The sequence below is a fragment of the Trichinella spiralis genome (genome assembly GCF_000181795.1).
Source record: "Trichinella spiralis strain ISS 195 chromosome Unknown Scfld1, whole genome shotgun sequence".
NCBI classification, from domain to species: Eukaryota; Metazoa; Nematoda; class Enoplea; order Trichinellida; family Trichinellidae; genus Trichinella; species Trichinella spiralis.
The window spans coordinates 397,951-414,219 of NW_003526940.1; the positions used below are offsets into that span (position 1 = coordinate 397,951).

Sequence of the window (16,269 nt, forward strand, 5' to 3'; positions counted from 1 at the left end):
ACATTTTCATTTTTTATGTTACGTCACTATTATTAAAGTTACGTAATCCTAAATGGAATATTTGAACCAATGAAATGAAAAAATATTACAGCTAATCACAAGGGAAAGATTTGAATCAATGAGCAATTAGACAAGGAAAACCAATACGAAAAAGACTTTACGGTCTAATAAGATAGCGAGGTCAACGACGAATAATAAAATAGCGAGGACAACGACCAATAAATGAAAAGTGGGACCGGCAGGGATATCAGTCAAAAACAGCGTTGTGTACAAAATATACCCCACTTGACCCAAGAAGGGTTAGAATATGTTTATAATAATTTTAATCAGTTTGGTTTTTTAAATCAGTCTCGATGCAGATTGAACAACAGAGTTGTTTTTGATTAAATCTTCGATATCAATTATGATGGCATGTTATTTTGATAAAGATTATCATTTGCTCATAACTCTAAATAATAATTTTGATTTTTAAACGTTCTTTTTTCTGTTATCCCTTTTATGCTTAACTTCAGTTGTAGAAGATGACTATGGGGTCATTACCGTGCAGTATAAAATCTTAAATATCACCTATTCCAGGCGCGGCAGTAAGACCGCCGCCATCGCAAGAAGACCAGACGAACAATCGTTAAAAAGAGTGGCGTAATACGTGATTATCAGAAAAGATACGGTATGAGTTGGCGGAAAAAGTTAACTAGCTAATGTTGTTGGTGCGGTGCGCTGTTGGTCGACCGTGGTGTGATTTAGTGTCTTGATTGTTTTTCTCTCGTTGTATTAAAGCACTGTATTATACTGAGTTGTTTGTTCTCTGTTTACTCGATGCCATCAAGTAAACGCGAGCGCGCACAAAAGATCAACGCAAACGGCGAGGATAGTCGCGTAAACCCGGAAACGCAGGCCAATCTATTGCATTGCAAAGTTAAGTTTGATGAACAGTCAAGTTATCAATAATTCAGTAGTGCAAACAATAAAGTATGTAAAATGTTTTATTCAAAAATTATAATTCGTAAATTTATAATAATAACAATAATATTTTAACAGAATAGGCTTCTTGTAATTTAAAAATAGACAAACAATGAAATATAAACTAGTGAACAATAATTAATTGATAATTAGGATGAGTTAAAATTTTTTGAAAAGTTTCAATAGCATTGCTATCGACAAATTTATAAATTATAATGAATCGAGATTGGAATACGATTCAAAATTTCACAGATTTGTAAAAAATCTTGGTCAAATTTCTTCTCCATTAACGGCAAGATGACAGCCGTTTCAATAGTCAGGCGTTCTTCTGGTCCTTTGCTGTAGTTGAATGGAAACAAAACCAGATGGATGTTCACTGCAGAATTCGGCTCCAATACACCAGAGGATGGACTGATGGTAATCTTCTTTCCCAAATTCGATTTTACAACCCACATGATTGGCTTTTCCGATTTATTATGCAAACGCATCATGGTCTGCTGGCGAGTCGTGAATGGAGCATTGAAACTGACCCGCAGACCCGGTTGAAGGAGAACATCGTGTGCACCTGGAATTTCACTCTCAGCCATAGCGACTACCGTTCTTGCAAAAAGAATGCCACAAACTAAATTCTAATCTAACCAACAAGCTATTGATGCTGCTGAAAAAAACTTTTAAAGTGGTTTAATTTAAACAATTTTTAACTTAATGTTTTTGTTTAAATTTGAAAAGAAATCACTTTAAAATAAATCCGTTGCATATTACATAATTAGTTAATACCTGACATTTTTATACAATTATTAAAATTGTATTAAATAATATATTTTTCATAATTTTTCGTGTAGTCTTTTACGAAGACTGCAAATTTCAACTTTTACAATTAATGTAGCCGTTCAAAAACATTTGAATTATTAACTGCAATGTTAACTGTGCAATTAATTTACATATTACAAAGTTTCAAATTTCCTGACCACTGCTTGCACTGTGACGTTCTTGCTATGTCCTGTTTTAGCTTATAGAAGTGTTTTCACTTCTGAACAGTAATGTTAAAATGTAGAACCTTGCATCTTTACAAAAATTCTTTGATATACTATTGAAAATGATTATTCAAAGGTAAATAATTGCATTAATGATATGGGAGTATTTGAACGTGAATTATTTTGTCTTACTCTATACGCTGTAACCCTTTGATTTAATGAATAAATATGATAACACAACTGCAATATTTCACTGAGCAGTAGAGGTATCATCACTTTTTCCCAATCCTCAGCGATGTTATTTTATATATCACATTAATCTGTTCACTTGTGAAATAAATTTGAAAATTTCCCGTCTGATTGTCAAAATAAGTCCAAAATGAATTAATCGTTTTCAAATTTTGATTTGATACTTGCATTACAAAATTTTGCAAAATATTTTCAAAGCGTGTTAGAAGCTTCTTACGCGTGTTTCACCATCATAAAATTGTCAATGAAGCATGCTACTTCTTCCATAGCAGAACGGTGAATAATGAGTGCTTTTTCAATTTTATGACTGAGAAGAACACCATTTCAACAAGGGTTGCAGTTTTGAATTTGCATTTGGATAATGAAGAAATTTAATTTACAAAGAACAATTCAAGACTGTTAATCCTACCTTTCTTCATTTCACTTCTCAGTCTTTACCACTAGCTTGTGTTATTTTATGTGTTGTAGGTCAGAGATTTTGATAATAGAAACAAATAACGATGAAATTCACTTTGTATCTCACGATAACAATAAAAGGGAATTCACAATGGGAGGTGCTACACGCTCAAATGCACAAAAATCATAATGATAAATTCTGGTTGGGTACAAAGGTGAAAAGAATGGTTTAACTTGCCACATTATTATTATGATATCACAAGCAATCCATTTTTTAAATTTAGAGATTAGTCGGCTGCCGTGGCGCAATCACCACAAATTTAAAATGGACCTTTTTCATATTTATGCGTTATTATTGTATTGTATTGCATTGTATATTTTTTCACACTGTACATATTGTAATATAGTTCGCATTCGCTTGTTTGTTGCTGCAAAATGAAACTTTGTACATTTTTTTACCTAGTGCTGATAGGAGTTTGACGAACAGCAGAAAAGTTTCTGTGCAGATTATTTGAAGAAATAAAGTAAGAAAAGCAATTTATCGCTTGAAATAATTTCCTGTAATCGGTAAATATGAAACTATGAAGCGTTTTAAAAGCATTATTTTTAAAGACCAGTGTGCCTTCAATTAAACAGCAAGGTAACCTGAAATATCACTACGCTTTGCCATATAATGTGAAACCTCTTTTTTAATTTTGTACTTAAAAATATCTACATGAAGACTGAGAAAATGTAAAGAAGTTAAAGAAGTTTTGGAATTGTATAATTCATTCTCGTTAGCGCAAAAGCAAAAGTTATGCTAAAGATTTTCTACCGTTAAAATAAATTTTGACTATTACGCACATTATGTCTCAAAAAAACGTATGTCTGCAAAAATGCAGCATGTGATTATCTATGCCTATATAAGGTAAGATAGTAGCAAAAACTGCACTGATAGCTCGGACAAAATTTGATAAGAAACATACAATCACTGATCAAAGCTGATTAACGGGATGTTCCAGGTCGGTACAATTTTTCCACCGCGTTTTTTTACATCGGCTTGTTGACATCGGCTTTTCATTGCATGTTTATCGCCTAGTCAGACTGATTTTAATTTTCGAATTGTTCATTGATTCGAACATTCCTGATTTGATAAGTTTTAATATTTTTCATTCCATTGGTCCAGATATTTTCATTTACGATTACGTAATTTTATGACCTAACTTCATTATCTCCAAAGTTTTACTAAATTAATTTTTATCAACATTTATGTTTCTGTGAATGAAGTTATCTTAATATGAACAATATGAAAAATAAAAAAATATCACATAAAACGTAAAGCATTTTACACGAATAATTGAATTCTTCAAATGGAAGTTCAAAATAAAAAATCAATAAAAAATAATTTCAAAAATGTCATTAATTAAAAAAATCCCCCACTAATTAAAGATCTATTCAGAAGAGCCAATAAACGCTTTGTTTGCGTATTGGTTTTATCAAAGCTATAATCTGATAAATTGCTTAGCTAGCATTTCAATGCATTTGAGTAGTAAATGACTCAAAGTCATTGAAAAATACCTTTCCATGTAATACTGTAAATGAGTGGTCTTTCACACGAAATACGATTAGAATGGAATTGATTACTACAAATGATCACAGAAAACTAGCTAAAGCATTTTATAAGTGGATGAAAAAAATGATAACTTAAAATGATACAATTACATAAAATCTCAGGCCAATTCATTTTTGATAAAAGTGCAATGCAAGAATAAAGCGCAACCAATAACAGATAAACAAAGCGATACCAAATATAGCAAAAGTAATGACATATGCTATGGCAGAGCGCATGAATGTATAAGCCCATCTATTATCTCATAATTTTTTATTTTTTCGTTATATTTAAATGAATCTGAATGTGCATTTGTGCCTTTTTAGGACTATGCAGTATATCCACGGGTGCTTGAAGAAGCTGCTTCATTAGCCAATAAATTCCTTTTGTCATTAAGTATAATTAATAAATTATTTCATTTTCATTATTTTAAAGTAATCATTAATATTACATTAAAACCTACAATATGATGTATAAACTTTAAAAACACTGATGACGTTGTTTAAAGGGATACTTTAAAGTGTTTATCAATTTTGAAAGTTCGTCAAGAGTGTTTTCATTTGCATTGCTGAACGAAGCAGCAGCACATCGATACAATGAACGAAGTAAGTTTTGCGCAGTAGCTTTTTTATATTAATAACTTGCATCTCTAAATTTCTGATAAATTCCTATTTAAAATATTAAAATTTGAAACTTTTATTTCCAACTGCATGATATTTAATTATTGCATTTATTAGTGAAATTTGTTTGCTGCTAAAAATACAGGTTAAAATTTTTGAAGCACCAGCAATATTTTAATTCATATGTCATTTTGAATAACATTTTATTCCAACATATTTAACTAACCGGTGTCTTTTCAGGAATACTCGTCGTACCATGTTGACGAAGATTCGGAACAAATCTCATTGACTTTACAGTCAGTGCAGAGTGATGATGTTTCGAGTTTATCGTCTTTTACTTTAACAGAGACAGCTTCAATGCGTAGCGAAATGGAAGATAGTGAGGCTCTGCAGTTGAACATGCAATCAGAAGGTGATGATGAAGCTTTCACTCTTACAGCAGAGTCATGGATAACAGATGAAGAATGCAGTGAAGCTACTGAAGATGATACGGAAAAATCCTTTAATTACTATGTCACGATCTATCCGAAATGTAAGTTATTACTTCACAAATAAATAAATTTCAAAGAAATACTTTTTTCAATTATTTATTTAGTTTAACTAGTTTATTTTAATAACTTATTGAGTAGTTAATAATTTGCAAATTAAAAGGTTTACTTGTTAGAGAAAATTAACGTTTTTACATACCTTTTTTTATCTACTTACTTCTTTTTCTATTTCTTAACTTACCTACTTAATTATCTTGTTTAAAAAATATCGGAAATATGAGTGCTGTTTATGAACAATGCATTTTTTTAAGCTGATAAAGAAATTGCTATGATAGAAGCGGAGACGAAGAAACGATATTACACCATCAGTGACGACAGTTTTGATTGCGAAGCAGTTATGGAATCGCTTTCAAGTGTGAATTTTAATCCAGCAGATGTTTCTTCATCTGAAAGCTTCACCTTGAATGATGAAAATACTGAAGAATGATGAAATATCATTCATTTCACTTATTTCATTTCTTTTCACTCTCTCAATTATTATCATAAATCTAACTGCTAATAGTCAATGTTTAATTTGATTTTGTTTTGCTGTTTAATATTGTTTAATTTATGTTAATCGCCTAAAGCAATTTATTGTTCGAAATAAAAATTAATCATCATTATTCAGTGAACTTTTCACTATATTGAACTATATTAAATAAAATTAATATTTGGATTTTAATCGTTGCTCTTGTTTGATCAATCTTACCTCTGTTTATTTTTCCTTTCTAAGTAGTTGCTTCTTTTTACTTGTTATTAAAGTTTGGTTGCTTGTTATTTAAAACTTTGCTTACCGTAATGGTTGAATTAATTATTCAATGATGGAACAAATTTTCCCCGCATTTTATGATAAAAAAATAATTTGCTTTACTGGTTGTTTCATTTGATTGAATAATAATGTAATCCATTCTGTGACAACTTTCATTGTTTTTTTAGCAATTAAATGCTTATTATTGTTTGAATTTAAATTTATTATTTGAACAGCATTTTAATAATTCATGTAACAATCAAATGTGCATGTGTGCACAAAAGCGACGTTAATAAAAAATATAAAAGTTCCATTAAATATAGTTATAGAAGTTAAAACAGTGTCACATATATGATAAAATGCAGCAATCATAAGCATAGGTTGCAATGATCATAATAAGTTAATTGCACAATTGTTGTAAATTGATTTAACTGATGGCAGTTTAGCGTATGAATTCAAAATAATTTATTCTTCATATTTTATTTCTTGAAACTTGAATATACTGCGCATTTTATTATTTTATTTTTATTGAATTACTTAAATACATACATGAGTTTATACAAATTTCATTTGTTCAACGTTATTGTTTATGAAACTACTTAATAATAATACATTTGAACAATATTTAAATAATTCATGAACAAAAAAATTTGAATATGATAATAATGCATCGCTTTTTTATCAAAGATAAGTTTGACTTCTTTAAATGTGACTTATCTCATTTCAGCTTTTCCGATGCATTATGATTTATTATTATTAACTTTATTGAATAATCACTATTGTTAAAAAAAAGAAATTATTTTTATCGGTGTCATAATTCGAAGAATATTACAATAAATGCTCTAAATAACAGAAACTAAATGATGAAGCTAAATACCAAAACAAGCAATAAATCGAATTTATTATTATGATAAAAATAAGAATTTGCTGTTATTTTAATGGGATAGTGCTTAAACTTTAATATTCTTAAATTTTTAAAATTATAAAAAGTCGTTTCTGTAATAAATATACATTGTAAAGACAATACAGAAAGTATTGCAGTTAATTAAACAAAGACTTGTAGTGTGTGATGGAAATATAGTTTCCACTTCTCATGCTTTCCACGCCAACTAAAACATATCTTCCGGTGAATTCATCACGTCCTTGGCAAATAAGCAATTTTTGTTTATGCTAAAAATTAGTTATTAATAAACACTCAAAATGTTATTCACTAAAATATCAACTAAATTATGAAATTTGCGATACATCTCTTAAAATTAATACGTCTACATTTAATAATGTGATGAAATAAAAATATAATAAATCTAATTCATAATGAAATAAAAAAATTTCACCTTTGTTTCACTATCAGAATCCTTCAAACATAGTTGTGAATCATCAACATTTCTAAAAATTCGTTTGCATGCTCCCTCAGTGTATGCAGAAAAGCCAGTTGCTCGAACTTTGAGGCTACCTAAAGATATATTCATCAAAATTGAAAAATGATATAAACAAAGATACCATTCGAAGTGACAGAAACAAGTTTACAAATTGTCTGGTCAAGAAAATATTTTTCTATGGAAAGACATGCAGGTCTTGAGAATATAGTTAATGGAATGGCTTTTTTCAACTTCAGGATTACAATATCAGGGGCATGTTCAAATCTTTTAATAGACGATACTGTGACATTAGTGAACTTTGACGGGCCAGTTTGATAAGATACTTTAATATCTTTTGTCTTTATTCTTCTATAAAAATATAAAACTGCATAAAATGAAAATTTAACAAATCCTAATTGTAAAGATCTTGCCTTGTGACGCAATTCGATGTCGTGTAAATACTTTTAGAACCGGATGAATGATAATTATCCGCTAATATTCCACTACATAGTAATGGTTCTTCATCTCTTTCATGCACGTAAATGGGAATCATCCACGGTGCTGCCTCTACTGACGTCTCTATTGTTGAAGATCTTTCAGTTTCTAAACTTCTTAGCGAAGGAGTTCCACAAGTGTATTTTCCCTGAAAGTTTAATTTAGATTGTTACATTAATAAAATAATTTTATAAACTATCATTGAACTGTATTTATCAGTACATACTAAAATTAAATGATTAGAAAATACTCATTTTTATCTAATTTTTTTTATTAATCTCCATAAATTTTATTTTAGTACCTGATAAACTAAAAGTAATCCTACTACAAACATATTATCACTAAAACTATTGAATGCATTTAAAACCTTATCCATTTTATGACGCAGTCAAAAATGGATTCAGTTCTTCAGTCATGATTTTTAATGTCAAGAGTTTCAGCTGATGTATTAAATTTATGCTTACATTAAAAAAATATATACAAGAAGCTCCGTTATGATTTGACAAATTAACAAAGCAAGTGCACAACCTTAAATGAAAAATACTTACAAGAGAATCAAGACCTGTTTTTTCTACACTGTACAAAGCAATATACTTAGAACCAGGCTTAGAAGATTTTTTAATACCGTGCAGCTGCCATATGCCATCATGGTCACAAACAAATGCTTCACCAGTATTCTATGAATGTTAAAATTGTCATACAGTGATAGAAAGAGTGTCTGAGAGTAAGTGAGAGATTCTACGCTTGGATGAAATAAATAAGATAATATTTAAGAAATCTAAAACTTAGCGTGCATTTTGTAAAACCATTTTTGATAATTATTATAGTTTTAAGAATTAAACAAACTTCATTATTTTTGGATTTTGACACTTCAACGCATAAATGCAATTCTTCATCAAAGTCAGAAATTTCATTTTTGCAAAATGAATTTTCTACACTTTTTGCTTTCTGAATTGCTACATTTGACACTCCTTTTCCTATAATACATCAAAAAATGAATTAAAGAAAACAGCTGACTTTGAACAATTGCTTTGTAAAAGTTTTTGGTGAAATCTGTGAGAAAATAAATGTGCTTTAAATTCAAAACAGTTTTGTATTAATCTTATTTTTAACTTTTACGATACCACATTTATAAACCAAAATATTTGCCATAATTAAAGAAATTCTACGTCAATAAACAGGGTTAATAATCAAATCATAGTTAACAAGGGTTATATGCTGCTATTAAAAAATTAACAATTGTTAACAACTTTCTCATTGATACATTTGTCATTTACTTCGAAAGTTAAGCGCAAATTAAAATGAAATATGAGCCAAAATATTTAAAAATTTAAATAAGAGTTGAAAGAAATTTGAAGAGTTACCTGCTTCCAGGTTAGCTGATAACATGCCGCAGTTTTCATATAAACGTGTAAAGTAATAAAGACACACGGGCTTCCAAGAGTCGTCCATGGTTATTGGACTTTTCAATTTAAGAATGGATAGTTCTTTAAGATAACTGTGCTGCTTCACAGAATGTACTTTGAGAATTTTTGCAGCTTTGCTTGTTTCTGTTTTTCTGTAAACTTTAATACTCGATGCACTTTTGCTAAACATAATTTTAATATTACTGCAAAAGGTTTTGATCGAGAAATTAGCTTTACCCCTCTACGCAATCTCGAGTTGTAAGAACTATCTGTACTTTAGTGGTTGCAGGACTTCCTACAATGTGACCTATGCAGGTTTTGCCACCGCTTTCAATCATTACAATCCAAGAAGCTTCATGTGGAGGTAGGGGTTTGTCTGAATTTTGATTTAATGAATCTTCCAGCATTCTTTGGTTTTGTTGTCCACAGAGCCATCTTCCTTCTACACTTGCCTTTAATAAACAGCATTTCATTAAATTACTGTTACTGCAACATTTGAAAAAATTTATCCAACCTGTAAAATGCTGATAACGAAAATGAAATAAGGAATATACATATTTTGCTTAAAATTTATTCAAAAGTGATGGACCATGTGGAAAATCACTTTATATATCCGCGTGGGTTGAGCGTTGAAACATAAACTTGTTTATTTGGATTTGTTTACGATGGACTTGAAACAGAAATTCTATTAGTGCATTTAATTTTCCATTGCATTTATTTGCTTACGTAGAATGTGTTAATATTGAAACAAATAAAAATAAAAACAATTGTTTATTGAATGAGTTAAATAAATGAAATAGCATTAGGCAATAAATAAACATTTGAAAGCTTATTGTTACTACCAACCAAATATTTATTTCATGTCCATACCTTGTTCGTATATATTTTCCAAAGGTTACAGTTTATCAATTGTTGAATTCATCTTGATTTCTTTCGTTTTGTCATTCTGTGCTTCAATAAGTAGAGATGTTGTACCATTTCAGTTTCCATTTTGCTTTCAAATCATTTTTCCCTTTATGTAAAACTTATGCACTGATGCAATGTCAATTATATATCCCAGTTCTGAAATTAAAAAATCTCATTTTTCTTTCAAGTTTTATAAATTTAAAAATTATCACATGACATAATTTGCTTGACAATAATTTGTGGTTTCAGTTTCACTTTTCCGGATGTATGATAGTATATAATAATTATGAGTTTATGTAATGCATCATATGTTTATAATTTAAAATTTGTAAATTCAACTTTAATTGTATGGTTATCGTTACGAACAGTTACGTGATTTTATGATACATACTTTAGCATAATTGATAAATTCTTAGTTTCTTTTTAATTATTTTTTACCATTACGCAACAGCAAAATTTTCAGAGTCATATACAAGTTACATATGCAACAATTATAATTTTATAAATCCAAATAACACAAGTTAATTTTATACCATTTATCTCCTATTAAACAGAAATAGAAATCATTCAACAAGTTTACTATTTATAGAACTATTTGAAATCAAATTGGGTGTTCTGTTTTACTGCAACAGAGTGGTTTAAGACTTGAATACAAATACCTATACACGAAAGAACGTTATAAATATGGTAAAACAACATAGTAGATGTGAAATCGAATTTTAGTCAAGTTTATTCATTCTCATTATTAGAATACAGTATAAAGAATATATACCATAAAATACATTGACTGTATGTATTTGTAATGATGGATGAGAATATAAACTGCTTTACTTAATCTCAACCACTGCGTTTGTTCAGTATAGTATTTATTATCGCTTATCTACATTTGCTTAACTCTTACAATATCTCTAAGCTGCGATGTGCGTGCAATTTGTTTCTAAGATTTGATGGAATGATATTTACCACTCTCAAATGCTCAACTTATCGAATTTCTTTCAGCAACGAGAAAATCTTTAATACTTCAATGTTTAAATATTTTAATTCAGTGGTTCTCAAAGTGTGGGTCGCGTAAAATATTAAAGTACGGAAGTAGTCTTCATTTTTGTCAGGAGAGTTTTACTCATCAAAAATTGTTGGGTGAACAACTAAGCTATGATTCAGTTACTGATGACATGAGAATCACTGTTTGTGTCCGGCTTCTCACAGCACGCAATGTTGTCTCTACCGGCATATCCACAAAAGCAGATGGAGAATTAATCAATCTGTTTGAAGATTCTTTGTTTAAAGTCAGTTTTGATCGTAAAACATTAACAAAGTTTTGGCTATCAGTTTAAAAATCCAAAACTGAGGCTTTATGCTCTGAGAAATCGATCGTCATTCTTAAAATGCATTGCAAAACTGATTTACATGCTTGAAATGTAATGAGAAATGAATCGTCTTTAGTTTTATTATTTAATTAAAAATTTATCTTATGCATAAAATTGCTTTTAAGATAATTTCTTTTTCATTTTAAATGAATTACATCATAAAATTTAGAAATAGAATAAAACTTTTGCCATGTTATAAAGGAAAGTTATTTAAAAGAAAATATAAACTATCACTGGCGAATTTTGAATATCAATTTCCCGTTTAAAAAATTAGTGCATTGAACTAAACATAAACAGACTAAGTGCTTTTAGCTATCATTTTCATAGAAACTTTCCATGCAGTTACGATGAACTTATTGAAAAAATACAGTAAATAACACAAACCACTTACATATTCTTCGAATTTTATTTCATTATAATTATTTGTCATTTAAGTCCATATTGCTAAAATCCGTAGGCATGTCAGAATTCAAACTGTTTAACAATGAATGTGTTTCCAGACCAAAAAGTGGTTCTGAGTCAGTAAAAAGATCCCGTATTGTCTGTGAACTCTCTTCTAACGAGTATGATTCAGCTTCATGAAACAGCACTTCTGATATCACTTCGTTAATTATTTTTTCATAATCAATACCATATTTCTCATCGACTTTCTCTGTCATACCTTTAGCAGAGCTAAAACATAAATCTTCAAGAAACTTTTGATAAATTATTAAACTCGTACGTGTCATATGCAGCGATCTCAACAAGAATTTTCAAGCTTTCCCAAAACGTCTCCAATGAACCATAAGGAAATTTATCATCATCATCATCATCAACCATATTGATTAGGTATCCCAGTAACACGTAATTCTGATATAGCAGTTGTGAAATATGATAACAACTATGGTCGAGGAATCTTCTTCAAACATCACAAAGTAAATTATAATAAACATATAATTGAGCAAAGAAAAACCTTATGTTTAGTGCTATAAGAATAGCCTTCGTTAACCGTTCTATCACATCAGCAAAATCAACCATTTAAAGTCTTTTTGCTGAATATTGAATACTGAGTACAGTAATTAAGATAATTAAGTTCTGTTCTATTTATTTTCATTGTTATCTGTAAGTTATTGTTGAGTTTTGGTCAGTTCGATCTGTAATATTACGTAAATCAAAACAACATACGTAAGATCAGATAACCAAACAGCTAGAGAGAGTATTCAAAACCAGAACAAGGAAATTAACGCTACTGAGTTTTATTAGCACGGAAGGTATTCTCACAAAACACACTAACTCTTTGTTTCTATATATATATATCCACCACTGTAATACTGTATATTGATTATAAGGTACCAACATGAATTGTTCATTTCATCAACACTTAATCTAACAATTCATGTGCTGAGAGACAATTCCCAGCTCTCAACGCAGGTTTTGAAAACGCGTCTTCGGTAGAGCTTTCGTCAGGATCTCTGCCTTCTGGTTTTCGCTATCGATGTGCTGGATGTCGATTTTGCCCTCATTGTATTTTTCACGAACGAAGTGAAATCGCACTTCAATGTGATTTGAACGTTTGTAGAACTCTGGATTCTTGGAGAGCTTAACTGCTCCCATGTTGTCCACAAACAATATAGGCTTCTGCTTCACCTCTGTGACTTCAGCAAACAATGACATCAGCCACATCATGTCTTTTGCGCCCTCACCGGCAGCAACATATTCTGCCTCCGTTGTTGACAATGCAACGCTCTTCTGCTTCTGACTATGCCACGACACAGCTCCTCCTGCACATGTGCATACAACGCCAGTACGTGAACGTCGAGTCGTGACGTCACCTACGTAATCTGCATCTGAGTAGCCTTTCAGAACTCCTTCTCCATTTGCCTAGTACAGCAGACCATAATCAGCCATTCCGCGAAGGTATCTGAAAATTCTTTTGACTGCTAGCCAAGCTTTGACAGTCGGCTTGTCCATCACTTGTGACACAGTGCTAACAGCGTAGGCAATGTCAGGCCTCGTTGCTGTCATCAGGAACATGAGAGCTCCCACGGCTTCACGATACGGAGTGCCTGGACTTAGTTGCTCTTCACCCTCTTCCACTGAAACACTAGTCGATAACTTCAGCCAGTGTCGAGACAGCATTAGCTTCGTCTAGACGGAAACGTTTCAATATATGGCGAGTATACGCTTGTTGTCCAGCAAAAATTGATCCATCGCTCAGCACTTTGATTCCCATGCCAAGAAAGGTATCCAAGGGTCCTCTCTTTATTTGGAATTCCCTTTTCATCACCAGAAGAAACTGTTCTATCTCAGTGTTTCCCAAACTTTTTCAAGCTATCGCCCCCTTAAGAGACATATTTTTCAAACGCCCCCCTAAAATATTGTCAAAAAATAATGAATTTCAAAAAGCTCATAAAAGCGACTTAACCATTATCTACCCAAACTTTTTTAGTGCATGTTCAAGAGCTGTAAATCCTGATGACACACACATAGGTTCTAATTAAGAAAATATTAGAGCTAGACATGTCTGACACTACTCCTTATGGAATTATGGCATGTTCCATTTAGTGAACATTGGGCGGTTCTCGACAAAAATGTTCGACACGTACAAACACTGCTTTTATTGATCAGCATTTTGCTATATAATGTACGTATGCAGGCTTCTCTGGAATGTTTCCATCACTGCAAAATTCGAACGCACCTCGCTTTTGTTTCAATAGGTCTTTGTCTGGCAACATCACTGCGTCAGCACCCTTGCTGCGGTATGGTCGGATCGTTCCAATAGCTCTCATTTTCAATTCAGATAACATTACCAGCAGATCATAACTGTTGAAAAAGCTATCAAAATACAACGCATGTCTTGTGGTATTCGAGGTTTCTTGAATAACGTCGACCATACTTCTGATAACTCTGGTGCTCAATGGCACTTTCGGTGCGTGGATTTCCTTACGTTGATAAATAATCATATGGTATGGGTAGCCATCGTTGCCACACAGTATCCATACTTTGTAACCAAACTGAATTGGTTTGCATTTTAAAAACATTTTTGCCGCATGGCGACCAAAGTATGGTACTATTGATTCATCAACGCTGAGTTTCTCATGGAACATACCATGCTTGACAAGGCTGGAGTTGAGCAATTTGTACAGAGGTGTTACTTTGCTCATCTTGTCACCTTCAACCACCACCAGGTGGAGATAGTTCTTTATTTCCATAAAACGATTGTGGCTCATACAACTGATGGCACCCTGTGCACCAATGTCTGGCTGCGTAGACCAGTAGTGCTTTGCTTCTGGTTGACAGTTGTAACCTGACAGCAGTATCACTCCAATGAACTGCCGTATTTCTTGGGGTGACACTGTGAATGCCCAGTTGTTGCATTCTCGGTGGGCATATAAATTCGATTGAAATGTGATGTGGTCTATCATTTCATCTGTGAACATAAAACATTGCTTCCAAGCGCCCCCCTCTAATGTGCTCCATTATTTTCCAGCGCCCCCCCCCCAAGTGCCCCCTTCCAGCCTTCCACCGCCCCCAAGGAGGCGATATCTCCCACTTTGGGAATCACTGTCATAGAAGTACGCATGGTAACCCCTCGTGGTTGCAGGATATCCTTCACATGAGCGTTGTTCAACTCAATCAAGTCCGCCATCACTCAAAATGCACTCTACTGTACACCCAGCCTTGCGTGCCTCATTTAGGAAGGATTCAAGGCACAACAACACATCATCCTTTCTCTTCAAAAAGAAAACGCGGCGGTAACGTGAAAAATTATCTTTAAAAACAAGGAAGTACTTCGACCCACCTAAAGAAGTCACATGCATGGGTCCGCACAAGTCAGCGTGTATCAGTTTAACTGGAGCCCTTGGCCTGTACTTACGTGAATAAAAGCTTTCACGATGATGCTTCCCATAAACACAACCAGTGCAGAACTCCTCTTGGGCATACACTTTGATACCATGGTTATTCAGCACTTGCTGCACGTGCCGTTTGTTTCGATAGCACAGCCTCTCATGCCATAATTGCAACGAAGCATCGACAGCACTCAAATGTACGTATGCAGGCTTCTCTGGAATGCATAAGCGCATATACAGCTTATAAATCCCATTCAGACTGCGTATGCCAGAAAGCTTCACGCGGCCATTTTTACGGAAGGTACATCCATCCGCGTTTGCAGTGAAGTTGAAACCTTTTTCGGCAGCCTTTCCAATGGAGAATAAGTTTAATCCTAGTTTGGGCACATAGTAGACATCTTCCATCCTGTTTAGTATCCATTTTCCTTTAATGTTAAACACCTTGAAGTTTACAGTGCTCCGGCCATAGGCAGGTATGGCATCGCCGTTTCCGACTTCCACATTCACAGGCTGTGCAAATGTCGCAAAGTCCGCGAAGTATTCTTTGTTACGCGTCATATGCTATGAGGCACCTGAGTCAGCTACCCACGTTCTGCAGGTTTTTCTGATGTCCTCATCACGGTAACAAAAGAAACTCCCACCACCAAGGAACTGCCTTGACTGCTCCGCATTCGTCACTGTCGTCATCGTACAATTTTTGGCAAAATGCCCAATCTGATCACATTTGAAGCACTTTCTTCTGTCCTTTTCGACATTTTTTCTTAGTGTGTGTTTTCACCATCAACGCAACTGACGAGTCCGTCGTCTTTTCAGGAAGCCGCATCTCGATTAGCCGTAGGCACTCT

At 32.5% G+C, this 16,269-nt stretch overlaps 5 protein-coding genes across 5 annotated transcripts; 1 reads left to right on the forward strand and 4 right to left on the reverse strand.

The window, feature by feature from the left end:
• Positions 1–1,163: 1,163 nt before the first annotated feature.
• Tsp_07212 (putative MSP domain protein) lies at positions 1,164–1,547 on the reverse strand. Its single transcript, XM_003381435.1, has one exon. It carries the CDS (start codon positions 1,545–1,547, stop codon positions 1,164–1,166), a length of 384 nt encoding a protein of 127 aa, XP_003381483.1.
• Positions 1,548–4,763: 3,216 nt separating this feature from the next.
• On the forward strand, positions 4,764–5,762 carry Tsp_07211 (hypothetical protein). Its single transcript, XM_003381436.1, has 3 exons — positions 4,764–4,772; positions 5,028–5,319; positions 5,587–5,762. The coding sequence occupies exons 1-3, from the start codon at positions 4,764–4,766 to the stop codon at positions 5,760–5,762; spliced, it is 477 nt and encodes a 158-aa protein (XP_003381484.1).
• Positions 5,763–7,012: 1,250 nt separating this feature from the next.
• On the reverse strand, positions 7,013–9,877 carry Tsp_07210 (hypothetical protein). Its single transcript, XM_003381437.1, is given in 11 exon segments — positions 7,013–7,027; positions 7,179–7,232; positions 7,397–7,515; positions 7,563–7,805; positions 7,883–8,063; positions 8,397–8,443; positions 8,460–8,592; positions 8,762–8,892; positions 9,280–9,503; positions 9,559–9,773; positions 9,836–9,877. 11 exon segments carry the CDS (start codon positions 9,875–9,877, stop codon positions 7,013–7,015), a joined length of 1,404 nt encoding a protein of 467 aa, XP_003381485.1.
• Positions 9,878–11,557: 1,680 nt separating this feature from the next.
• Tsp_07209 (conserved hypothetical protein) lies at positions 11,558–12,611 on the reverse strand. Its single transcript, XM_003381438.1, has 4 exons — positions 12,547–12,611; positions 12,316–12,492; positions 12,070–12,266; positions 11,558–11,664 (listed from the first exon to the last, which is right to left on the reverse strand). The coding sequence occupies exons 1-4, from the start codon at positions 12,609–12,611 to the stop codon at positions 11,558–11,560; spliced, it is 546 nt and encodes a 181-aa protein (XP_003381486.1).
• Positions 12,612–12,995: 384 nt separating this feature from the next.
• On the reverse strand, positions 12,996–15,982 carry Tsp_07208 (conserved hypothetical protein). Its single transcript, XM_003381439.1, has 4 exons — positions 15,451–15,982; positions 14,272–15,003; positions 13,548–13,669; positions 12,996–13,454 (listed from the first exon to the last, which is right to left on the reverse strand). The coding sequence occupies exons 1-4, from the start codon at positions 15,980–15,982 to the stop codon at positions 12,996–12,998; spliced, it is 1,845 nt and encodes a 614-aa protein (XP_003381487.1).
• Between the last annotated feature and the right edge of the window lie 287 nt (positions 15,983–16,269).